The sequence below is a fragment of the Hyaena hyaena genome, unplaced genomic scaffold (genome assembly GCF_003009895.1).
Source record: "Hyaena hyaena isolate Hyena2069 unplaced genomic scaffold, ASM300989v1 scaffold_209, whole genome shotgun sequence".
Taxonomy (NCBI): domain Eukaryota; kingdom Metazoa; phylum Chordata; class Mammalia; order Carnivora; family Hyaenidae; genus Hyaena; species Hyaena hyaena.
In genome coordinates this window covers 2,322,266-2,349,140 of record NW_024080844.1, presented here as the reverse complement: position 1 = coordinate 2,349,140, position 26,875 = coordinate 2,322,266, and the positions used below count along the sequence as shown (strand labels likewise).

The window sequence follows — 26,875 nt, the reverse complement described above, 5'->3', positions numbered from 1 at the left end:
TGACCCATGAATTTGCATCTCTATCAAATTCATGAGTTGTGCTGATGCCACTGTTCTTGCCCCTTCTCTTTTTCCAGATGAAACTCGGAAGAGTAAACAGACTTCCCCTAACTGCATAGCAAGCTATTGTCAAGACCTTGACAACAACACAGGTTTTCTGACTCCACATCCAGAGAGCTCTTGTTGCCCTCACCTGCTGCCTCCCAATTCTGATTCTGGGCTTAAGAACCTAAGTCCAATAAGCAAACTTTAAAATATAATTCTTACCTTACAAAATTCACTGTTGCAAATAAGATGAACATGAAAACGATAGTGTGAAATCCCCAAAACTTGTTTTTTCCACATCCAATTACAATGCCAAAGAAAGTATATATTAAATGTTGGTATACAGTTGAAAACATTATTAGGAATCTAGGATAAATGGAAAATCAATCACATTTTAAGCCATGTGTTTTTTAGATAGTCATCTTTTCTCATAAAAGCATGTATCACATGTCTATCATTCTTGTCTTGGCAGAGGTCCTTGCCTCCATCATTGTTATAGTCAATATTTAAGAGTATATTGTTGGAATTAAAATACCCCAGCTCCATATTCTCCAATTCCCTCGTCACACTAAATGCCCATGGACTGCCTCTCATAGGAGAATTGTAAGAGCAAGGGAGAAAATTACGGATCTCCACCCGCTCTGTTGGTGATGTGGCAGTTTTCCTGAGATTAGCCAGCATCATATCAGACTGTTGGGGCTGCCACAGCTAACCCCAGAACCACCTTGTTAACCTTGACTTTTTGATAGCTGACTGGATCACCTCAGTGCCCTCTGCAGGATTTCTCCATTCATGATTTTCCTGAAAGTCTCTTACCTTGAAAGTCTCTCCTGTCTGCTTTCTCATCCACTGAATTCCTAAAAATCTTGTAAGGTTAACTCTAATCCCATGTTCCTCATCCTAAGCACTCTCTTTGGAAGTGGTCCTCCTTTGAATTCCTACAGTGCCAATCAATCCTCTATATCACCATCGTTCAGAAGCAGACAAGTGACTTAGAATCACCCATATTGCTTTCCAAATAGCCACACATCTAGCCCCCCTCCCAAAGAATCTTACTGAGTAGACCAGAACACAGCGGTTAAGGCACAGGGCTGTTCTGGTTCCATGCAGTAACATGTCTGCACCCAAGCCAGGTCTGACCTCTACAGGCAGATCTCAAGTTCCACTTGCTCTTGGGCCTTCCTCCATTGGGACTTTCCAATCTGGCAAACTAGGCAAGTGTGTCTGTTCCACAAACCAGTCTCCCTAGAGGTGGGTCTCAAGATCTACACTTGGAAAGAAGCATTAGGAAGCCTCATTTTGGCTGCAGATGGAAGCCATGTCCTCTGACACTGCATTTCCCCGAGTAGGCAGATGGTTGGACACTCTATCTGACTCCCAGCTCTTGATTCATTAGATTCAGAGCTCAGAGAAAAGAAGGGTATGTGGGGGACCTCTAACCCCAAAGCTTAGTTTTCTGAAATTCAGAAATGATGCAATAACTGAGGAGAATACTTTTTCAAGTGTCTCCATAACATATTAGAATCCCAATAAATATATAAAATTCTGTACATGTATAAGCTTCTTACAGCAACATGCCCACCACCTAACAACAAGTGCCTCCTGAGAAAAGACTTACTTACAAAGCCTCAAACCGAAGATACAGTAAACATTACAGGCCACAGTAAACATTAAGAAAGGACTGGTTTAATAGGTTCAAGAATAAACAATTAAATGAATAATAATGAGTGATTTATAATGACACTGACACAGCATGACTGAGTTCAGGAAAATGTCCAAATTCAGACAAAAAGTATATGTTCTGTGAATTATTGATTCCTAAGCTTCTGGATTCTAAAAACCAGTGAAGTGTCATTCACATCGATACAAAATTAGAAGAGTTATAGATGCCATTTTTTTTTTTTTTTTGCCAAATGAAGTTATTTTTCTTAAAAAAAAGTACCATCTTCTATCACTGGGATTTCATAAAAGGAACATTTTAAACACAAAAAAGTAGACAGGCCATAATTTTGGAACAATAGATAGTCCTCTATGTTTAAAAAAAGAAAAAGAAGAATAATCTGGAGACCCTGGGTTGCTTAGTCAGTTAACTGTCTGACTTTGGCTCAGGTCATGATCTCATGGGTTTGTGCATTTTGAGTCCCATCAGGCTCTGTGCTGACAGCCCAGAGCCTGGAGCCTGCTTCAGATTCTGTCTCCCTCTCTCTCTGCCACTCCCCTGCTCATGCTCTCTCTTTCTCTCTCTCTCTCAAAAGTAAACATTAAAAATTTTAAATTAAAATAAATAATCTTCATGGGAAAGCTCAGAATTATGGCTTATTTTTCTTATTTTAAACATTTGCTTTCATTCTATCCACACCAGGCTATGACTTGGTATGAAATAACTCTAAAACAATCCTGTAATTTAGCACAGTCTCTCAGAGAGAGACTAATTCATTTATCTGAGAAGACAGCAAATGGCTTTTCCCTTTGTCCAGAGATATTCATGTGACACCTTGCATTACCAAATGTAAAAGGCAAGGAAGAGTTTTACAAGTGTTGTATCTTTCTGCTACTTGTCTTTCCCAGCTCTTCCCATAGTAGGACACTGTCTTTCATGTACTTTATGGGGGAAACAGAGGAACGAAGTATATTTTAAACTTTCCACAATCCAAAGTAAATTTTTATCAAAGAGTTATCTTCTGAGCTATGGATAAGTTATTCATAAAAGAATATCAATTGACATCAACAATTGTTGGTACTTTAAGTTCTTTCAAATATAACTGGTAATAATAAAACTAAAAATAAAATGATAGAAAAATGCTATGAAATGTGTCTAAGAAGGCAGAACCACTTAAGCACTATACTTCTGTGATATCTATACCAGTATATATGTATACCAAGTATACAATAGGAGACTTACTTAGTAACTGTTAACTCCATCTTTGGTTTAAAGCTTAAGGAATCTAAATTCAGTCCTACGGTGACTAATGCAATCATTCCTGACATTCCCAAAAATTCCACTGGAGAGAAGAAAATGAATAAAATTAGTTGCATTCAAATCTGCACACGGAGGCACTTTAGCTTGAGAAGAATTGGTGAGAAACTGAAGAGTCGTGTTTTTTGGAAAGTTGCTTCAAGGGATTGGGCTAATCCTGTAGATCAGGGGTCAGCAAACTTTTTTGTAAAGGATCATATAGTAAATATTTAGTTTCTGTGGGCCACACAGTCCCTGTTGCAACTACTCAATTCAGCTGTTGTAGTGCAGAAGCTGCCATACATAATATGTAAACAAATATGCCTGATAAATAATAGACAGAGAAATCCGAAGCACTTTGGAGCAAGGCTGACCTGATTTGCTCTGAGAATGTGACCTCTTTTTTCTTTGTTAGCATCCCTGCATCTATAAAATGGGTTTAAAAGAATAATGCCTCATAGGCATTATTGCTTTGAGGGTGCCTGACACCCTTTTAAATAAAAGATAGCAATAACAAATATATGATAGTCACTATTATTATTCCACTGTTTTTATACATCCACTTTACTGCTTAGTAAATTAATACTGTTTATTTGAAGAGTATTTTATTATTCCTTTGGTTTGCCTAATAACTTCAGTCCACTTTAGATTTCTTTTTTAAATTATTTTTAACATTTATTTATTTTTGAGAGAGACAGACAGAGAGAGAGAACAAGCAGGGGAGGGGCAGAGACAGAGGGAGACACAGAATCTGAAGCAGGCTCCAGGCTGTGAGTTGTTAGCACAGAGCCTGATGCAGGGCTCAAACCCACAAACCATAAGATCATGACCTGAGCCAAAGTCAGAGGCTCTACCAACTGAGCCACCCAGGTGCCCCTAGATTTCTTTTTACCTTCTTATCTAGCTGATATAATATGAATAACAAATGACAGTAAAACCGGTAGTGCTCGGAAGTGTGACAAAAGGGAAACTGTCTCTCAAAATCTTGGTTCCTCTTCCCTATAATTAGTATTATTGGATTTTGTTTTATTTTATTTTTAAATGTTTATTTATTTATTTTGAGAGTGAGAGAGAGAACCTGAGCAGGGGAGGGGCACAGAGAGGGAGAGAGGGAGAATCCCAAGCAAGCTCTGTGCTGACAGCCCACGAGGGGCTAAATCCCATGAACTGTGAGATCATGACTTGAGCCAAAACCAAGAGTCGGATGCTTCACCAACAGAGGCAGCCAGGTGCTCCAGTATTACTGGATTTTAAAGCTCATATTTCTCAGTAATAGACAGTAGAGACAACATCTGCTATAAGGAAACCAGTGAATGATGTTATTTAAAACTGATGTCATCTTATTTCATATAATCCCAATGATTTAGGATTACATGGTATGAAGGCATACATTAATATATGTATATGTGCTTATATGTATTTTTTTAAGGCTGAGGACACATACCAAAATGTATCCATGGTCTAATTTATAACAGGTTTATTGGTGATATTTTTGTCTTTTTTGACTTTTCATTATTTTTCCAAAACTCTACAATAAACATGCATTACTTTTATAATGAGATGACATTTTTACAAAATTACAAATGCTATTATATTCAATAGTATTTTAAATGTTCTGAAGGGGGGCAAAAGTCATGGACCATGTAATAAAGGAAGTAATTTTAATCAGCATGAACCCTGGTAGTTATAGTTTTTCTGACTCAATGCAAAAAAAACCATCACAGAGAATAGATGTTATGGACAAGCCCCTCTCTCTGGTTTAGAAAAAGTGAAGCTCCCCCTAAAAGAGGAATCAAAGGGATTTTTCTCCCTTAAGCACCAGGATTCAAGATTGGATGTTTTCTAACTAAAATATATTCAAGTGATGATGGAAAGCCTTTGACATCTATAATCTAGACCAATGACAATAGCAAAGAGACACTGGAGAGTATCAGCACCGGCAAGAAGGAGATGCATTGGTTGTAGAGAGTTTTAAAACAACCAAATTAACTAAATGTTCAGTCTGCTCTTGTTATCTCCATTACCCATAAATTCTGAATAACATCACTTGATATAATATTCTTCAGGCTTAGATTAAGCCCCTCTCTTGGTATACCTCTGGCTTATACTTTTATAAAACCTACCATGTTTCATGAAGTATACACTGACTCTTAAAGTGCCTTTTGTATCCTAAATTCAAACTTTCTTCCATGGACTGATATATGAATATTTCCAACCTGTCAACCAACAATGTTCCAGAAGCATGTGTCTTTTGTGAGGCAATGTCTGGGCCATTTGTTTTGTTTTGTTTTGTTTTGTTTCTTGGAAAAGAATGGATGTTTTTATACAAGTGATTTTTCAAGGTCCAGGTTTTATGCACTGAATATAATAGAGACAAAAATGGAAATTACTGTATGTGCTCAAAGAGGGTGACACTCTAACCTCAATCAGATGCTTCCTGGACTTAAGCCAGTTGACTGAGTGCTCATTAGTAAAGGGGGAGACAAAGAAAATTAGATAACGTGACAGAAATGTAACATTGGAGAATGTGTGAATTAGAATTTTATCTATGTTTAGCAATGGAATTTCTGGCAATGGAACTTCTCGTGATACTATGTCTATCACTGATTTTTGCTGTCAGGAAATTATTAAATATAAAAGTAAAGGACTGCCCAAAGTGGTTTTTTAATCCCTGAAGCAGAGGAAAGTGCAATGGAGGAGGGAGAAGTTTTTGTTTCCTGCCACTGCTATAGCAAGAGTACCACAAACTATCTTAAACAGCATGAATTTATTGCCTCACCATTCTGGAGGCTAGAGGTCCAACATCAAGGCTCCTTCAGCAGTAGTTTCTTCAGAGACTGAAAGGGACAATCCAGTCCAGGCCTACCAAGCATGGACCAGAAGCACCTCCATCTTTTAGAAGGAAAGTGGAAGGGAACCAATGTTTGTTAGCTGCCTTAACTTGAGTCCAGTGGTGAGCCAGTAAATGTTTACAAGCAGCTCTCTGGAACTTAAACAAGTTTAAAAAGTCCCTGATAGACAGTGTCTGCCAATTTCCATGATGTAAATACTAGCAATATGACTAATGTCAACATGACGTCACCTGAACAGACTTGTGAAAGTGATGTGTACCATCAGCCCTTGCAAGTGGTAAGAGCTATCTCCAGCTTTTCAGCATGAGCAAGTCACATAATGTGGGTTATCTCATTAGTGCTGGCAGTACCCCTAGAAAATAGGTGTTTCTACATTATTTTTATAGATGAGGAAACGAACTAAAGCTTAGAGGTTAAGTAATATTCCAAGGTCAACAAGCTAATAAATTGTGAAGGTGGGGGTTGAATTCAAGTCTGCCTAACTCCAAAACTCTTCAAGGACTAGTATCAGTTTATTCAACCAACATGTGTTAAATTACTTTCGGGCATATAGGAAGCACTGGGCTTGGCTGGGAGAACACAGAAAAGATGATATATAAAAAGACAAAAAAGAGCCTTCACATCAAGGAACTTGTGATCTGGTGGAAGATGGAAATACTAATTTTTAAATTTTTTTCTCCAGATATTTAAGGTATCCATAAAAGTTTCACAGGGAGAAAAAAAAAAAAAGAAATTAGAAATATGAAGGAAATGACTCTTCTGAATTTTTACTTATTCAGGGAGATAAGCAAGTCCTAGGTGGCAATATACCTAGAGAGAAAGCAGCACTTTTAGGTAACTGGAGATGCCAAGAGTAATTAAGCTCTTGATACCTGAGGTCTTTCACAAGTGGAAGTTGCCCCACCAGGCAGGGTGAGAGCAGAATCAGGATTTGACCGTCTTGATGCAGTTGCTATGGCTCTTGGGGACTGGTTAGCTCAATCAGGCCAGTAAAACACTTGAATTGCCAATCTCACTGGATTAAACTAGCAAATGATTATTGCAGCACAGGTCTACCAGTGCTGGGCACTTTGACTCCTGTGATTATTCCACTCTCCTGCTTCTCTTCCAGAGAGACATATACCTACCTGACTTCTCCCTCTACTCTCCTGCCTCCCAGCCTCTGGTGAGGGCCGCCATCCTACAGTCCCCTCAGTTTGGAGCCCATGGAATGAAAGACAGCTGAGCTGAAAAGACCTTTGGATCATCTCTCCTGGCTCTCATTTTAGAGATGGGCTGCTAAGGGTCAGAGCAGGAATCATCTCAGTGCTGATTCCCCTTCCAGGGGATGGCCAGTGACTAAATGTAAGGTCAAAGGGTGGAATTCAAAAAGAACAAGAGAGGAGTGCCTGGATGGCTCAGGCAGTTAAGTGTCTGACTCTTGATTTTGGCTCAGGACATGATCTGGTGGTTGGTGGGTTCGAGCCCTTTGTTGGGCTCTGTGCTGACAGTGAGTGCAGAACCTGCTTGGGACTCTCTCTCTCCTCTCTCTCTATGCACCTCTCTTGCTCACTCTCTCTCTCAAAATAAATAATAAACATTTTTTATCATTAAAAAAAGAGCAAGAGAGTAATTACATAAAGAAAGAATTCAAAGGGAAGGGACATGGGGTTGAAATTAAGGAGATGTTAAGAGAGACCAGGAAAGAGCTAGAAGTAGCAGAAGAATAACATAACAAGATGCACAGAGGGGCTACAACAGGGGAGGAAGCAGTTAGGAAGGGGCAACTGATTCAAGATCAATGAAAAACAAAAGTACATAAAATTCGCTTTGTGGACAGCATTTCTTTGTATTTGTCTCTGCCTTACCAATGTAGAAGGTCATGTACACCATTGAAATGCAAAGAATGACACTAGTTAGTGTATTGCTAAAGAGGTCAGTCAATATAAGCTGAATGATTCTTGCACATGAATATCCACATATTATGCTTCCAAAGATGTCCAATAAGAGGCTCATGATTACATGTAACTCTAGAAAAAGAAAATAAGATAGAACAGAAACTGAATTATAACTTTGGTTTCTTTCATTGATGGCATTTGGGTCTGTGTGCTTTGGTTTGCTTTTGAGATTTTGAATGGGGACCTTGTCCTTCAACAAGTCGGAGTTTCATGAAAGCCTGGCAAAACAGACAGTCTGGGGACATATTTCCCTAATGGTCTGTAGTTTGAAGTTTGTTTATCCAGGGACAGCAGACTCAAATGTCCTCAGCCTGTGACAAACTGGAGAGTGAATGAATGTCTGACTAAAAGGCATCCAAATTCAAATGTTTTTTTAGAAACTATGTTAGAGCCAAGAAAATCACATCCTGGGCCCCACCAGCCTGAAGTCCATTTGTGACCCCAGCCCAAAGGCATTTGGGAAATGGAGAAGAGAAATTTTCCATAGTCACCAGAACTGGGGGCAACAGTGGCAGTTAGTGAGCAGGTGTCTGGCAATGCCAAGGTCAGTCCTAAATAACAAAGGCTGTCCGACCCCAAATGCTCCCCACTGAGAAGCTCTGCAAACCCCTCTTTATCAGCAATATTTCTTTCTCCTTTTAGCACCTCTCTCCTCCTAAAACTATCACATAAACAGGTCAGGAGGGAACCTTTTCCCTTTTCATAGTATGATTCCCTCCCTTCCTTTTAAACTAGCACCACATCTGAAAAACTAGCAAAGGAACATGCTCCTTATCCTAGTGACTTTGAACCACATGAATCTGTTATCACTTCTAGGACCTGACTGTCCAGTATTGCCTGAAACATTCTGCCTTCACCCTCAGGCTCAAATCCAGGATCAAGTCAATTCTTTTTTTTTTTTTCTTAAGTAGGCCCCACACCCAATGTGGGACTTGAACTCATGACCTTGAGATCAAGAGTCAGATGCTCTACCCACTATGCCAGCCAGGTGCCCCTAATCAATTCTTAATATCCACTCATTGAGGTCCAAATTAATCCAAGAAAGAAGTTACTTTGAGCCAGATGATGTGTGTGTGGTGGGGAGAGAAATTAAATCATTTCGTTACCATATTTTCCCCTTTACTGTCCAAGAAAACATATATATGGTAATATATTGAATTGGTCCAAAAGTAAAATATAGAGAATGCAGTAAAGTTAAGACATCTTGAATGTATTTTAATTTTGGTGTGAATTGAAATGCATCATAGAAGAATGATTTTAGAGAACATGCAGAGGAGGGGCACCTGGGGGGCTCAGTCGTTTAAACGTCCAACTCTTGATTTTCAGCTCAGATCATGATCTCACTGTCTGTGAGATCAAGCCCCATGATGGGCTCTGTGCTGACAATGTGGAGCCTGCTTCGGATTCTCTCTCTCTCCTTCTCTCTCTGCCCCTCTCTCTCATGTACGCTTACCCTGTCGCTCAGATAACTAAATAAACACTTTTTAATAATGCACTCACATCCTAGAAAATATTTATAGGAAAATAAATGCTCCTACCTCTAAATATGGAAATGTGGAGTGGGTTGCTCCGAAAAATTCCAAAAAATATGGATGTGAAGCCACAAATTATCATTGATTCTCCTCTTATGATATCAGTGTACATTTTGGAAATGCCTGGAAAAGGAAATATGAAATATAGTTAATTTGGTACATGAAAAGGATGCTCTTGCACAGGAAACACAAAAATAGAAGAGAAGGAATATGCTAGACAAAAAGAAAACAGCCATGACTGGGATGCATCTGTAAGACAATCACCATTTTTTAATTTCTCCATGTGCTTTTTTTATGTCTCCAATGACAAGGGAACATGACAATAGCATTCTCTAAAGTGTCCATGGCCCCAAACCATGCTTGAGTTTTAGAATGAGACAAAATACTTCTCAACTCAACACAATAATTTAGCTTGAATAAACATAGATCATTTGACTCCACAAAAATCACATTTTAGAAATAAGTACAAAGGATGACCCAGTGATTCCACTTATAGATGTATGCTAAAGAGAATTGAAAACCTATGTCCATACAATTGTACATGAATGTTCATCGCAGCATTATTTTTTTAACTTGTAAATAAACATTTTATTGGGCAATATTTATGACATTTCCCTAATTAAATTGTTGGGTTTGTGATATTTATGTTACTTGATATTCACCAATGTCTAGCTCATTCCCTAAGGAATAGAGTGATAAAATTATGGACTAAAACCACCCTTATAATTGTTTTTTTTTTTTTTACAAATAGTTTATTGTCAAATTAGTTTCCACATAACACCCAGTGCTCATCCCCACAAGTGCCCTCCTCCATGTCCATCTCCCCTCCCCCCCACATCCATCAGTCCTCAGTTTTTGTCAGCATTCAAGAGTCTCTCATGGTTTGCCTCTCTCCCTTTCCCCCACCATTTCCCCCCTTCTTCTCCCCCTTGTTCCTCAGTTAAGTTCCTCCTAATCCTCCTATACGTGCAAACATATGGTATTTGTCCTTCTCTGCCTGACTTATTTCGCTCAGCATAACACCCTCAAGGTCCATCCATGTTGCTACACGTGGCCAGATTTCCTTGTTTCTCATTGCCATGTAGTATTCCATGGTATAGATAAACCACATCTTCTTGATCCATTCATCTGTTGATGGACACTTAGGCTCTTTCCATGTTTTAGCTATTGTTGAGAGCATAGCAGCATTATTTTTAAGAGTCAATTGAATTCTTCAGCCACAGAAAAGAATGAAGTCCTGACTGATACATGTCACAACATGGATGAACCTTGAAAACATAAAAAGTGAGAGAAGAGAAACACAAGAAACATGTGTTGTATGGTTTGACTTGTATGAAATGTCCAGAATAGGCAAATCTATAGACAGAAAATAGATTAGTGGTTGCCATGGGTTTGGAATGGGGGAATTAGATGTGACTGCTAATGGCCAGGAGATTTCTTTGATGGTGACAAAAATGCTCTAGGGGCACCTGGGTGGTTCAGTCAGTTAGATGTCTGACTCTTGATTTCAGCTCAGGTCATGATCTCATGGTCATGAAATCATGCCCAGTGTGGAGCCTGCTTAAGATTCATTCTCTCTCTCTCTCTCTCCCCCTCCCTCCCTCACTCCCTCTGCCCCTCTCCCCTGCTCATGTGCTCTCTCTCAAAAAAAAAGTTCTAAAATTAGATAGTGATGATGGTTGTATATCTCTGTAAATATATGATCGACCACTGAACTGTACAACTTTAGAAGGACGAATTTTATGGTATGTAGATTATATTTCAAAAAAAGTTGTTTTTAAAATTTAAAAATTCAGAACAAAATCTTATTGGCACTTAGCATTCACAAGCTGTTAAATTTAATGGAAAATATTATCAAATTAATTGCTTGGTGATATACAACTTATGAGTAGGGTGATAGTGACTGGTACTTGCCCAACCAGTATCCATCCTCTGCTCTTGGTAACAAAACTTGTTTTATCCAGGGTGGCACTGCATCCAGTTAAATGACCACTTCCTCTCACATCCTGGACTTCAAAGAGTAGCCACTGAGATATAAGTGGAAGTTACCAAGTAACTGGGGAAATTTCTTGGAGGGAGAAGTGACTTGGTTGAAAAGAGCATCTCTCTGTCCTTTGCCCTTTTCCTCTTCTCCTTGCCTGAAATGTGGGCGTGATGACTGGAACTTTAGCAGCCAACTTGTGACCCTGAGAGTAGAAGCCACAAGCAAAGAATGGAGGAGCAAATATATATAACCCAAAGTTGATTGCTATCATCGTTGCTTTAAATATTATATTTTAAATAGATTTAAAAATAAGAAAAACATCAAGAGCACCTGGGTGGCTCATCAGTTAAGTGGCTGACTTGGCTCAGGTCATAATCTCGTGGTTTGTGAGTTTCAAGCCCCACTTCAGGCTCTGCTGACAGCTCAGAGTCTGGAGCCTGCTTTGGATTCTGTGTCTCCCTCTCTCTCTTCCCCTCCCCCACTTATTCTCTGTCTCTCTCTCTCTCTCTCAAAAAATGAATAAACATTAGAAAAAATGTTTTCTAATAAAAATAAGAAAAAAGTTATACATCCCCATAAGTTTACCAATTACAGAGCTTTCCATTCCTTTATGTAGATCCAAATCTCCATTTGATACCAGTTTCTTTCTGCCTGACTTCCTTTATCATCTTTTTATAGTGCGGGTCTGCTGGTGATAAATTATTTTATCTTCAATATGTTTAAGAAGGTATTTTACCTTTGCTTTTCAAATATATTTCCACTGAGAATTCTAAGCTTTTATTTTAGTACTTTAAAAACATGGTTCTGGAGATTAGCCAAGATGGCAGAGAAGTAGGGAGTTCCATACTTCCGCCTGCATCTCTCAAACAAAGAAGGGCTGAAGCCAAAGGACTCTGAATAGCAAGAGTCTGAGAGGAAAGGAGACAGAGTCCACTAAAAACATGATTCCACCATCTTTTTGCTTGCATTGTTTCTGAAAAGAGGTCATTATTATTTTTGTCCCTCTGTATATAATGTGTCTCTTTTTCCCTTCTGCCTGCCTTTAGGATATTTTTAGGAACTTGATTTTTATATGTGATAGTGTAGTGTTATGTTTCTTGGGTTCATGGTAGGTTGAGCTTCTTGAAATCCGTGGCTGTAAAATTTTCATCAAATTTAGAATTTTTCATCTATTCAATATTTTTTTGTTTGTCTCTCCTCTCTCTTCTGTCTTTTGGTGACTTGTATTTGAAGTTGTCCCATGGTTCACTGATGTTTTTTTCTCTCAATTTAGTCTTTTTCTCCATGTGCTTTGCCTTGGATAGTATCTATTGCTGCATCTTCAAGTTCATTAATACTTTCTTTTATGGTGTCTAGTCTACTTCAGTCCAGTGGAATTTTTGCCTTAGATATTGTGTTTTTCATCTCTAGAAGTTTGGTTAGGTCTTTTATATATCTACCAGTGGTATGATGAGAAACCACCTCTCCAAAATTAGAACAAAAACAAAAACACCTGATTTGCAACATTTGTTGATTCCATGTATAAACATTTCCACCACAGCCAATTTGAAATTACTGGTGGTTTAACAACTGGCTTGCAAAATTCATGATTATTTAAAGTGGCCTCTCAAAAAGTGATAGGAGTAAGTTTTATCCCAGCCTTAATCCTTCCTCTAATTTTTTTGAACGTATAGAATAGAGTTACAATAACTGTTTTAATGTTTTTGTCTACTAATTCTACCATCTGCCTCATGACTGCTTCTGTTTCTTATTATTTTGTAGTTTTTATGACTCATATTTTACTGCTCCTTTGCATGCCTGCCAATTTTTTATTACAGGTGACAGGAGTGTATATTTATTAGGTGCTGTACTTTTTTGTGTTCCTATAAATATTCTTGTTCTAGAATACAGTTATTACTTGGAAATAGCTTAACCTTTTGTAATTTGCTTTTAGGCTTTGCTATAGGGTACCAGAGCAGCCTTTAGTTTAAAGCAAAATTTCCCTGCCACTAAGACCTCTACTTGATGTCCCATGAATTATGATGTTTTTCCACTCTGGCTGTGGCAAACATGAGAGGGATTACTCCCTCTGCTTCTTCAAGAGTTTTCCTTCTCCAGATCCACAGGAATATACAAAAAGAGGGACACAGGGTCCATGATAAGTTTGTGGAGTTGGCATAACCCCCAAAGTTAAGAACATATGACACACAATAGTACATTATGCAGCCTAATATAATTACAAATTGATATAGAAAGGATTGCAAAACTACATATTTTCTAAAAGCATCTGTTTAATATAATCTATTGTATCAAAATTCAAAATGATCAAAGTGATATGTTTTTTCTAAATCCAAACAGAACTGGATCTGATTAAAATTCTAATTTTTTTCTTTTGGTGTTTTTGAAACACATAATAATTAATATGTATAGCTGGGGGATTATCATCATCATTATTATTATTTCTAGAGTACTATATGTAATTTAGAAGAAAGAAAATCTCTGCTTTTCCATGTTTGATCTGAAGATATGAAACATCAGAATATTCAGATTCTATCCATCTTTCCCAAAGTCTCCTGAATGATAGGATATACAGGATTATACAGAATTACTAATTACTCAGTGTCTGACTATGGATCAATATATTCAGCCTGTTTATTTCTGTTCTTCTTGCTTCATTATTGTAGCCAATATAGAAAGCAAATGGCAAGGTAGTTATAATCCTCTCATTGTTGGGGAAGGTCATCCAGAAGATATGACGGGTGATTGACCAGCTGACTTTCAGGACCTGGGTGATTAGAGGCTCCTTAGCCCCTCCCCAGCACTTGGAATGTGAGCTCCATTTGCCTTCCTGCTGCCAGAGGCTGATCCAAGGATACAGCTTTGAGATAGTGATGTGGTATTGAGAACCCCTGCACATTGTATGTGACTGGACTCTGTTAAGGGCAGCACATGAATCTTAAGAAGTGGAGTGCAGGTGCAGGGATGTTTTCATCTTGTGCTGCCCAAGACAAGCCTTGTAGGTAAGTTTCTTTTGCTTATAAAACCTGTCCCCTACCAACATGCCTCTTTCTTCAGTCTCTCCCTTCCCTCTTCATATGGGCATCAGTTTCAAATTGCACCTGGGAAGCTCCCAAGAGGCTTGCTAACCAATATTCAGTTTACTACTTGTTCCTAGCTTTGACTGTGACAGAAGCCACAAAAAATGCTGGTTAAACAGGTTAGAGCACATTTGATTTAGCTGCTCATGAAATCCTTTCATCTTTCCCTCAAATTTAGTGACCCAACCTGGAACAAGTTAAATACAAGGTCTGAAGGATGAAGCATTGAATTTGCCTTGTAGTTGTGTTTAATGGCAAAATGCCACAAGAATTACTCCCCCATAATGTGGAACTAATTTATAGTCACTAATTCACTGTAAAATGTGGAAAAGAAAGAATAAAACAAAAACCACCTACAGTTTCACAGTTCAGATACAACCTTCATGCTGAAGTCTTTTTGTAACCGTATGAACTTTTTACTCATTTGAGATCATACCAAAACTTTGTGTTTTATTCTTTTACAAAGTCCTATTTCAAATTTGTTTTTTGTTTTTTTAATATTTCATGCTTTTATTTAAATTTTAGTTAACATATAGTGTAATATTAGTTTCAGGAGTAGAATTTAGTAATTCATTACTTACATACAACACCCAGTGCCCTCCTTAATACCTATCCCCAGTTTGGCTCATCCCTCCACCGACCTATGCTCTAGCAACCATTAGTTTGTTCTCTACAGTTAAGAGTCTCTTATGGTTTGCCTCCCTCTAGTTCTTTCCCCTATGTTTTTCTGTTTTGTTTCTTAAATTCCACATGAGTATTTGTCTTTCTCTGACTGACTTATTTCACTTCATATGATATACTCTCGCTCCATCCACATTGTTTCAAGTGGCAAGATTCTTTCTGGTGGCTGAATAATATTCCATGATATCTATATCTAACATCTTTATCTAGTTGGTAGACAGTTGGGTTCTTTCCATAATTTGGCTATTGTTGATAATGCTGCTATAAACACAAGGTGCATGTGCCCTTTCAGATTAATATCTTTATATCCTTTGGATAAATATCCAGTAGTGCAATTGCTGCATCATAGGGTGGTTCTATTTTAACTTTTTGAGGAAACTCCATACTGTTTTCCAGAGTGGCTGTACCAGTTTGCATTTTGTATTAACAGTATGAAACTGTTCCCATTTCTCTGCATCCTTTCCAATATCTGTTGTGCCCTGTGTTATCAATTTCCAGATTTGTTTTAAAGTAAAAATTGTTTGAACCCAATGTATTCTTTTCAAACAGGTAATGAATACACAAGTTCCTTTCCACTTGCATGTGAATATCCACTACTTTCCCAGCAGGTCAGGCCACCCAGACTGTGCAGGGTGACTATACATCAAAAGAAGCACTATCTGCATTGTAGGAACTAGTTTTGCATATTATGATAATTTTAGGCATATGGCAAAAAAATATTTTTCCTTAAAAAATTACTATGACAATTAGAAGTAAACTGTTCTGAAGAAAGAACCACTTATCTAATTCACATATGTTGTCCATATGGTAATTCTGCCAACACCATAAATAAACAAGAGTGATATTTATTCCCCCCACCAAAATGACTCAAATTTGTCTTATTAGGAAAAATTATTAGATCTAGAACCCATATACCACCTTAAGCATTAATGACATAAAGAAAATAATTAACTAAAAGCCAAATACCCTCACTAGTTTTCTTTTTAAAAAATAGAAGACTTTGGGGGCACCTGGGTAGCCCAGTTGATTAAGCGTCCAACTCTTGATTTTGGCTCAGATCATGATCTCAAAGTTGTGAGATCAAACCCCATGTCAGGCTCTACGCTGAGTGTGGAAACTGGTTGGGATTCTCTCTCTCCCTTTCTCGGTCCTTACCCCATTCGTGCATGTGTGCTCGCTCTCTCTCTCCCTCACAAAAATAAAAAAATAAATTTTAAAAATAAAAAAGTAGAAGACTTTCTGTTATACTTCTTTTTTGAAAAAAAATGAATATAGAAACTGCAGTAAATAATTAAACTTTATAGTTTATTATAGCCACTTACAGTCAAGCATTTCAAAAAAGGGAACAGGGTAAAAAAGTGAATGAAACAACTGGCCGATACAAACAGCTGAAAGACAAAAACAGATGAGGGAAAAAACAGAGAGAAAAAAAATCTCTACTTAGAAAGTAGAGAGAGAGAGAAAGAAAAGAGGACAGGATCAGACTCTGAGAAATATGACAATTTAGGGTATTCCCACCTTAAAAATCTATGTTCCCCCAAATGCAGGTATAAATGGGTGTAAAATTGGGAATATCACTTGCTGGATAGGTTGGAGGTTTCCAGTTCCAATCATAAGGCAATATATTTCCATTAAATATAATCAATACCTTAAAATTGGGTAGGAAAAATATTTCCTTGTCAAAAACTGAAACCAGAGCATCTGACCATTTCATGTTTTTATTGCTGTGTTAATAAAACATGATGACAGGGGGATATTCCTGAGTGAAATCATCTTTTACCAAATAAAAGGAGAAGTATTGAGGGTCCCCAAACCCTGATGGGAATAAGCTATTACTTTTTTTTTTTAAGTTTATTTATTTTGGGGAAGAGAGAGAGCATGTGAGAGGGAGAGGGGCAGGCTCACGATTCATAAGATCATGACCTGAGCCCAAACCAAGAGTTGGATACTTAACTACTGAGCCACCCAGGCGTCTCAGGAAAAAGCTATTACTGAACATGTTTGCCAAACTATGATCTTACTCATTTATTTTAAGCAAACTACGCACCCTTCCACTACCTGCTTAATGTTAGCTAGTCTGAAAGCGAGGCAGTTCTAATAAGAGGCAGTAAGGCCTCAGGGAAGTTTCACTGGGGTTAGGGCAGAGTTTCTACCTCAAGGCTTAGAATTCAGTGAAATGGAATATGAATCTAATTTTTATCACCTTCTAGAAAGGTTACTTTTCTTCTTGAAAAAAAAAATCCTTTGAGATTACAATTGGTATATTTATACCAGATCTTGGATTGCCTTATTTGAATTGTACCATTCAAGTCAATCAACGTCCATCTCCAAGAAAAATAACCAATTTTTACTCTGCCAGATGCACAATTTGTGCAAAACAAACAAAAAGACCAAAACAAGACAAAAAACAAGACCCAAAGAAAATAATGTATCTTCATATTTTCAGTGTAAGAGAGAGGAATAAATGTGACATACCAATAGTTTTTAGTGAATTCACAGAATGAATAGGATCTGTAATGCCAAGGATCATGCTAAAGAGTAGGCAAGATTGCAAATTCCATGAATCCTTATTGAATTTCAGAACTACATATCCAATTATGATGAATGCCACAACAAAGCTTATTAATCCTGTCAAGAAGACCTGTGAAACCAATTCATAACACAGTATTAGGTTTAGCATATAAAGATGGCATGACTGCATTTACTTAGATAAGAATCAGATTTTGGTTATGCATTTTGTACAGTTACAAATAACTTTAAAAGGTATTCAGGGTTACCTGACTCAAAGAAACCATCCCTTCCAAACAAAAGAGATTCTATCTTACTGTTACAAGAACAATTTACTAATCTTTCTTGTTGTCATTCTTGCTTAATAGTTCTGAACATCAAAATGTTCTTAAAATGGAATGCAAATGTTTCCTGCTTCTGTGTAAAACATTTTCTGGCTTCTTCAGTGTTGATCTGCAGGGCTCCAGGCAAAAAGAGAGGTAAAAACAAAAGGCCAAAACCACATGACCGCTGATTTGGCCCTCTTTTTGAAGGCTTTCTAGAAGCCTCATTCAACAAACTTTTATGCACCTTTCATTAAGCCACACTATTTTCTGAGGCTACACAGCTACCGCTTGCTGAGAAATACAATCTTTCACACTGGGCCCACCTCTATTTCGAGCAAAATCTAGTAAGTTTCTGTTAATGATAGAAAAAGAGAATGTGTATCAGATAGGCAATCAGCAGTGTCTGAGTCAAAAATAGAAACAGAATGTAAAACTCTTAAACAAGAAGGAATTTAAGAATAAAGAAAACGGACTCAACTTGATTGAGAATGCTGAACGAGAAACAAAGGCTGGAAGCGTGGCAAATGCAGAGTACAAAACTATATGTGAGAAATAAGTCCAAATCTATTTCTTTGTTTAATTCACATACAGTGAAATTCATTCTTTTGATGTGGAGTTATAGGTTTTTGGACAGATGCATGCAGTCATGTGACCGTGACTACAGTTAAGAAACAGAACAGTTGCATCACATCAAAAAAAAAAAAAAAATCCTTCAGCTCCTCCTTAGTACTCAGTTTCTTTCCCTGTCCCCAGTGCCTGGCAACAAATGATCTGCTCTCCAAACCTACTGTTTTGGCTTTGCTAGAAGGAAGGTCTATTAATGGGATTATACAATAGGTAGGCTTTTGAGTCTGGTTTCCCTCTCTTAGCATAAAGCATTTGAAATTCTTCTATGTTGTGCCTATTAATGCTCTGTTTCTTTTTCATTGCTGGGTGATATTCTATTGTAAGATGTATCACAACGTGTTCATTCATTCACTAGCTGAGGAACATTTGAATTCTTTCTAGACTTTTCTGATTATGAATGAGGCTGCTACAAAGAATCACACAGAGCCTGTGTTAGGGTAAACATTAGCTTTCATTTCAGGTCAATAAATACACAGAAGTAGAATTGCTGGGTCATAAGACAAGTGTGTGTTTAACTCCGTAAGAAACTCCCAAAATCTTTTCCAAAGTGGCTATAGCATTTTGCATTTTTCATGCATTCTCACCAGCACTCACTATTATCAGGCTTGTTATTGTTTCTGCTGTTGCCATTCCAATAGGTATGTAGTGGTACTTCACTGTGGTTTTAATTTTTATTTCTCCAATGGTTTACAGTGTGGAGCATATTTCCAAACACTATTTTCCATTCAATCTTCCTTGGTGCCTCAAATCTGTTAAAATATTTTGCCCTTCTAAATCTATTTTTAGCCATAATAAATATTAAATGAGTTTTTAATTTTTTAAATATTTATTTATTATTGAGAGAGACAGAGTGCACGTGGGGAAGAGGCAGAGACAGTGGGAGACACAGAATCCAAAGCAGGCCCTAGGCTCTGAGCTATTAATCACAGAGCCTGACATGGGGCTCAGACCCATAAACTGTGAGATCATGACCTGAGCCAAAGTCAGACACCAACTGACTGAGTCACCTGGGTGCCCAGTAAAGCAGCAGAGATTCTCAACATGGATAAAATAACAAAATCTAAGTATATATTATTAAAAAAAAATCTAGACATAAGGACACCAAAATCTTATAAGTGGAAGGATGAGAAAATTATACCAGGAAAATATTAAACAAAAGAAAGCTGGTATAATTACAGTGGTACCAGATGGAACTGACATAAGGCAAAGAGCATTATTTAGGATAAAAGGGTAACTAAATCATGTGGGGGGGGAAATTAACGAGGACAATACTAATGCTTGTAGGCACTTAATAACAGCGTTTCTACTTATATAAAGTAAAAACTGGCAGAATTGCAAGGAGAAATTGATAAATCCATAGTTATAATGGAAGCTTGTTATATTAAATTGAAAAACAATACTGGCGAAGATATAGAAGACCAAACTTCATAGTAAACAAAATAATCTACTAAACAAATTTAGACCCCTACACTCAACAATTGGAGAATATATATTCTTGTAAAGCAAAGAACATTTTGGAAAAGTGATGTACCAGGCCACAAAGCAAATCTCCACAAACCATAAGGGTTGATATACAAAACATATTCTCTGGTCACAATATGATAAAAGAAATAACAATAAAATACCATATTTGGAAATTTTAAAGTAACTTCTAAGTAATTAATGGGTTAAAAATAAATAATCCAATTAAAAATGAGCAGTGGACCTAAATAGACTTTTTTCCAAAAAAGACATACAGATATCTAACAGACACATGAAAAGATGCTCAACATAACAAATCACCAGGGAAATGCAAATTGAAACCACAATGAGCTATCACCTCATACCTGTCAGAAGGGCAAGTACCAAAAAGACAAGAAATGACAAGTGTTGACAAGGATGTAGAAAAGAGGAAACTCTCTTGTGCTGTTGGTAAATTGGTACAGCCACTGTGGAAACCAGTATGGAGATTCCTCAGAAAACTAAAACTAGAATTACCATAAGATCCAGGAATTCCACTTCTGGGTATTTATCCAAATAAAACAAAACACTAAGTCAAAAAGATAGATGCATCCCTGCTTATTGTAGCATTATTTACAAGAGCCAAGATATGCAAGCAACCTAAGTGTCCATGGATAGATGAGTTGGATAAAGAAGATGTGGCATTTATATATAGATACAGCCATTAAAAAATGAAATTTTGCCATTTGCAATAACATGGATGCACCTATAATGCTAAGTGAAATTAGTCAGTCAGAAAAAGACAAATACCATATGACTTCATTTATGTGTGGAATCTAAAAAACAAAATAATACACAAAAAAACACCATAAATAGACTCATTAATACAGAGAACAAACTGAGCGTTTCCAGAGGGGTAGAGGATGGGCAAAATAGCAGAAGGGGCCTAAAAGGTACAACTTTCAGTTTTAAAATAAATAAGTTACAGGGATAAAAGTATAGCATAGAGAAGATAGTCACTAATATTGTGATAACTTTGTATAATGACAGATGGTAACTACACTCATCATGGTGAGCATTCATATGTATACGATTGTTAAATCACTGTGAAATACACTTGAAATTAACATAATATTGCATGTCACTATATTTCAATAACAAATAATAAACAAGCAAAATTCTTCCACACATGAGGAAAAAATAATCAACAGGTCCAAGAAAAAAGTACAGTAAAAATTTTAGGTAGGTTTGGGATGATCATGAAAACACTAAAAATCAAAACATGTGGGTGAAGCTGTAAGAGTAGTTATAGAAAAATTTAAGACCTTAAAATGTACAAAATACAAAAAACAGGAAAGCTAAAAATCAATAATCTAATATCTACCTCAAGATGTTAGGAAAAATACGGAATAAAACCAAAGAAAATAAAATGTTCTTCGAAAGAAAAAATAAAATCGTCTGGCAAGCATGATTAAGAAAAAAGAGAGAAGCCACAAATAAAACAATCTTAGCAGTGAAAATGGGCAAACCTATAGATAGAGTGGAGATGAATAATCCAGATTCTGTCATTTATCAGCCTTGTCTGTGACCTCTTAGCCACGATTTGTTGATATATAAAATGGAAATGGTATTTACTCAGTGCCTTATCACAGTGATCACCCAGCAAATATGGATTCCTTCTCCTTTCCCTTCAATTCCCTTTAATTAGTGGTTCTGCAGAAGGAACCACAAATTCAACTAAAAATGTAAGATTTGTGAATTATTAGTCTTCTTTGTAGACAAACATATTTTCTGCTAACATAAATAAGCAAGACTGACCATGATTTGTTTTAAAATGAGTTCTTACCTGCCAAAACACATTCTTGAGTATATAAAAGTCCACATCCAAAGCAGCCATAAATATAATTATAGGTGAAAAATAACAATAAAGTGAAAAGCTTGGTGTTCTCAGAAGAGGGTAGACAATTTCGTGCACCTAAACTAACAAAGATAAAAAAGAAATTAGTTGGCCGCCATTTTGAGGTGTCAGAAATTAGAATTAGGTAATTTGAGGTATTAGAAATTGATGCTATATCAAGGCCAGTTCTGAGGGTCTTATAGATTTCTTGATCTGATGTCCAGATGAGTTATACGTACAGTCCACTATTCACCAGAGAATTGTGTGTATTTGGGCTACACAAACATTGCTTGTGGTAAATACTGTAATCATTGTTTTAAAAAATGAAACTAGTGCCACTAGTGATCCCTGAGATAATTTTAGGTGTTCACAGGTAAGAATTTTTTATGTGACTGTTAGATATTTATTCTAATCGGCACTGAGACAGAAAAGAGAACCTTGCACAGATTCTTGTAATTTCACAAACATTTGTTTAGGATTTTAAAGTCCTTCAGTGAGGGGAACCTGGGTGGCTCATTGGTTAGGCATCTGGTTCTTGATCTCAGTTCAGGTGATGATCTCATGGTTCATGAGATTGAGCCCCTCATTGGACTCTGTGCTGGCAGTGCAGAGCCTGCCTGCGATTCTTTCTCTCTCTCTCCCTCTGTCCCTCCCCTGCTCACTTGCACTCTCTCACTCTCACTCCCTCTCAAAAGTAAACATTAAAAAAAAGAAATGCTCCAGGCACCTGGGTGGATCATTCAGTTAAGTGTGAGATGGACTTCAGCTCAGGTCATGATTTCAAGTTTGTGGGAGTTTGAGCCCCACTATGGGCTCTGTGCTGACAGCTCAGAGCCTGGAGCCTGCTTCAGATTCTGTGTCTCCCTCTCTCTCTGCAATACTCATGCTCTCTCTCAAAAATGAATAAACATTTAAAAAATTAAAAGAAATGTTCTTGCCTTAAAAAAATAATAAAGTCCTTTAGTGAGTCAAGTAGAGAAAAATAGTACATAGATAATAGCACATATTGTGTATATAAGGCATAAATCATGAAGGTTGTACACAGATGAATGGAAGAGATAGCAACAATGATTAAAAAGCTGTAAATATTCCCTCCTAAAAAGTTTCTGGCTCAACTAATAGTTTAATTTTCATTGCTTAACCTCTGTGCCTCAGTTTTCTCATCTATAAAATAGGATACAGTACCTACTTCTACTGGGTTTCTGTGAAGACAAATGAATTAACTCAAGAATTGATGATAAGTTGAGCACAGCGTAACACATAAGTCAAATCACTATGTTGTACACCTGAAACTAATGTAACATTGTGTGTCAAGCATACTCAAACAAATTTTTAAAATTAAACAGCTTTCATTGGAAAAAAAGAAATAGTAATAGTTAATAAATTAATAAGCACAAAGCACTTAAAAGAGACCCTGGCACATAGCAAACACTCAAATGATGTTAGTAGTAATGGTGGTGTTTCAGAAGAGTGACAAGAGGCTTTTACGATCCTATAGAGGGTCTCCATTTTTAAAAAATAAAAGAATGAGTGGAGACAAATTGTTATTGATCTCACTGCTAGGCACTTGAAGTTGAGTTAATTAATAAAATTTTTCTTGTATCAGTATTATATATTATATGACACATTTTTCATTTAATCTGGCAGTCAGAAAAGAGTAACCATGCTTCATTATGACAGTTACAGCTGCCTTTTATAACTAGAACCTCCACACATATTGAAGATTATGCCATAGATGAAACCAGATTACAGAGAGGGGGAGGGAATAGGAGTAAGGCTCCAAAGGCAGATGATGAAGAACCCAAGAATGTAGTTGGGTTCCATACTAGCATTTTATCTTATGCTTCTCTAACAGGTCTCTTTTACTATATGGTTTTTCATTTTCAAAATTTCTAATACCAGATGAATTCTTTCCAGGAACTGTTCACATTTTCCAAAAAAAAATTCCATATATTCAGGGATAGGGTTGAGAGTAGACCTTGGTTTTGGTCTCTGTCTTTTCATTTACTGATTTATTGTACATACATTACCTGAACAAAACTGTGAGCCAGTTTTCCTATTATAACTCCTGACAGAGAAAGAATTATCAAGACAGTGACTTCAGAATTCCTTAGACAGGTCTTCAAAAATCCTGAAGAAATACATGTATGCATTATTTAGACATAATGTATAATTTCAAGACAATTTAATATACCCTTTCTCCAGGTACTTAATTTTAAACTTCCTGAGTGTCAAGGTGCCTGGGTAGCTCAGTTGGCTGAGTGTCCAACTTTGGCTCGGGTCATGATCTTGCAGTTCATGAGTTTGAGCCCCATGTTGGGCTCTGTGCTGACAGCTGGGAGCCTGGAGCCTGCTTTGGATTCGGTGCCTCCCTCTCTCTCTGCCCTTCCCTTGCTCATGCTCTGTGTGTGTGTCTCTCTCAAAAATAAATAAATATTAAAAATATTTTTTAAATAAATAAATTTCCTGAGTATCATATCATTATAAATAAATAATTGATAGCTGTTACTAATGCTGTCTCTTAAGATACACAAAATGAAGCACCTCTCACAGGTAAATTGGGAAAATACTGAAATTCCAGTACTTGCCCACGTAGTGGCCCATTATGATCACTGTACAGGTATCTTACCTGTGGGTCTGATGATGAGAAGTTATGGAAAGCCAAACTTCATATTGACATAGTACACCTTTTATTAGTAATTACTCATCATAAACTGCTATAGTTTTCCTGAAACCAGAAATACTTTTAACTGAGCTCTGACTATGGAGAAAACTTCCCTCACCACACAAGTACCAGAAGACATGTTTTATTCTCTGCCTACACATATTATCCTGCCTTGAAACTCTCTCCTCTGTCCAAGGTTATTCAATTCATTCTCTCCAGAAGGAATATATAGACCATAATCCAATTAATTTATGCCTGGGGCAAGATTCATTGGCATCCCAGATTCTGCATTCACTGCCTTCCAACTACAGGTCATGGCAAACTGGTAGATATTACTCAAATACCTATTTTGCATAGGCCTAGATAAAGAAATGTTTCTCGAACCATTTCTGCAGTGCCCTTTACTGCTAAAGCATTTGTCCCTATGTTTCATCAAGGATCTGGAGCTGGTGAAATTCTTGGTCCCCAACACCTCTTAGTACGACAGGAGACCAGTGTCATTAATGTGTGTTTTAAAGACTGATCCCAGAAAAGGCGATTTTGCTCGCTGATACGATAGATAAAATTGAAGAAGGTTTTATGAATGTTTGCTTCATTATTTCTTTATACTCTTCCTAATTCCAGAAAGGATTTTAAAGCAGCTGACCTTTTTTCTCAAAGAAAAAAATGTTAAAGGAGACTAGAAACTTTTCTCCAATCACTAGTGTTGAATTGTGGAATAAAGTATCTGTGTTTTTGAATTTGGTATTTTATCTGCATGAATATCATTAACCACACCTATTGAATTCTTAAAAAAAAGTTTTTAAGTTAATTTGTTTTGAGAAAGGGAAAGAGTGTGTGCATGTGTCGGGAAGGGTCAGAGAAAGAAGGAGAATCCCAAGCAGGCTCCGAACTGTCAGCGTGGAGGCTCAAAATCACGACCGGTGAGATCATGACCTGAGCTGAAATCAAGAGGCAGACGCTTAATGGACTGAGCCACCCAGGTGCCCCATACTTATTGAATTCTTAATTATCATTTAAGAGACCCTTCCTTGTGAAGTCTCTCCTATTTGCCCACTAGGGGGTGGGTTGGATGGCATCTTCCCTGAAGCAAAATCACTTCAAAATCCATAATAGAATGGACAGAAGTGATGACATCAAGTACACAAATTGTGAAACACATATGTGTGTCCTATTTGTCCCAATCGCCCTCCCCTCATTGTAGATTTGTTGGTCAGGTTAAACCTGGCAGGTAGGCAGCAGGAGGCTCTCCTATGCGTTACAAAAGATTCCGGACCACAACTTTACAGTTAAACTAAACACACTGCATTGTAATCATTGTTTGTCTGTCTCCCTCATGAGAGGACTGTCTAATTCCTTCTCTGCCTACCGCTCTGCTGTGTTCAGCAAATGCCACTGAAGGAAGGGACATAGTATAGATGCTATTTATAATTCAAAGAAACTAGACTGTTAGCATTCACTCACATCTTATAGTTTCATTGGACTTCTTTTGATGGAAGTTGTGATCACTGTCTACACTAAGAAAGGTTCAGAGGACAGAGGAAAGATGAGGCTTAGAAACAACCACCTACCTCCCAAGACAATTGTGGAGCACACAAGCAATGTGAAATGCCCATTTACAACAGTGTAGCCAGCTGCTCTGCCGCAGAGTAATTCAGGTCTGTTAACTTCTCTTTGCATCCAGAAGGAAGAGTTCATTTTGACACTGCTTTTTCGGTCCTAATTTGATGAATTCACATGTGAGTTACTACTTTCACTACCAGACTAACCTACTATAACATGCAAAAAGAAGAAAATGAGACTTGCCAGGTTCCAGCACATCCACATTCTTTCTAAGATTGTACCACACTCAGGTCTGAGCACATTTCCTCTTGCCACAGGGCACACATTGATACCATCTGTTCTACCTGTTGCTCTCTCTAAGAACATTTTATAGGAACACGAACAGCAGTGTATCTCTTCCTCACACTTCTACATGGGCATGGGGAAGCGACTCCATGGATTTCTGCACTTAACCATCGTATGATCTAGTGATGTGTTTGCCTTCCACATTGGACAGTGAGGTTCTCAAGGGCCAGGCCTAAATATTATTTTTCCTCAAGGCTGTGCACACAGTACATGACACATAATAGGCTCTCTATAATATCTGATGAACTGAACTATTTGAGGGGGAACTCTTCCTCTGTGGTATAAATCATTCTGGAATTCCCCTTTACCATTTCAATTCCATGTCCCCTTTCTCCTCTCCTGGGCCCTTACAAATCCAAAATGGGAAACGTGGTCAACATTGATTCACACCAATAAGGTTGGGATGGGAGGTGTTAATAACCTAAAAACAAAGGAAAAGA

General features: G+C 37.4%; 1 protein-coding gene across 1 annotated transcript in view; it reads right to left on the bottom strand.

Moving 5' to 3' along the window:
• Nucleotides 1-26,389, bottom strand: part of SLC9C2 (solute carrier family 9 member C2 (putative)) — an 83,902-nt gene extending 57,513 nt beyond the window's left edge. The window contains exons 1-8 of the mRNA XM_039242365.1: nucleotides 26,099-26,389; nucleotides 23,893-23,993; nucleotides 21,812-21,940; nucleotides 17,540-17,705; nucleotides 9,329-9,445; nucleotides 7,701-7,862; nucleotides 2,948-3,047; nucleotides 268-411 (exon numbers count right to left, since the gene is read on the bottom strand). Coding sequence (XP_039098296.1) covers nucleotides 268-411; nucleotides 2,948-3,047; nucleotides 7,701-7,862; nucleotides 9,329-9,445; nucleotides 17,540-17,705; nucleotides 21,812-21,940; nucleotides 23,893-23,993; nucleotides 26,099-26,225 — 1,046 coding nt within the window. The 5' untranslated portion in view covers nucleotides 26,226-26,389. The remainder of the gene's footprint in view (nucleotides 1-267; nucleotides 412-2,947; nucleotides 3,048-7,700; nucleotides 7,863-9,328; nucleotides 9,446-17,539; nucleotides 17,706-21,811; nucleotides 21,941-23,892; nucleotides 23,994-26,098) is intronic.
• Nucleotides 26,390-26,875: the final 486 nt, after the last annotated feature.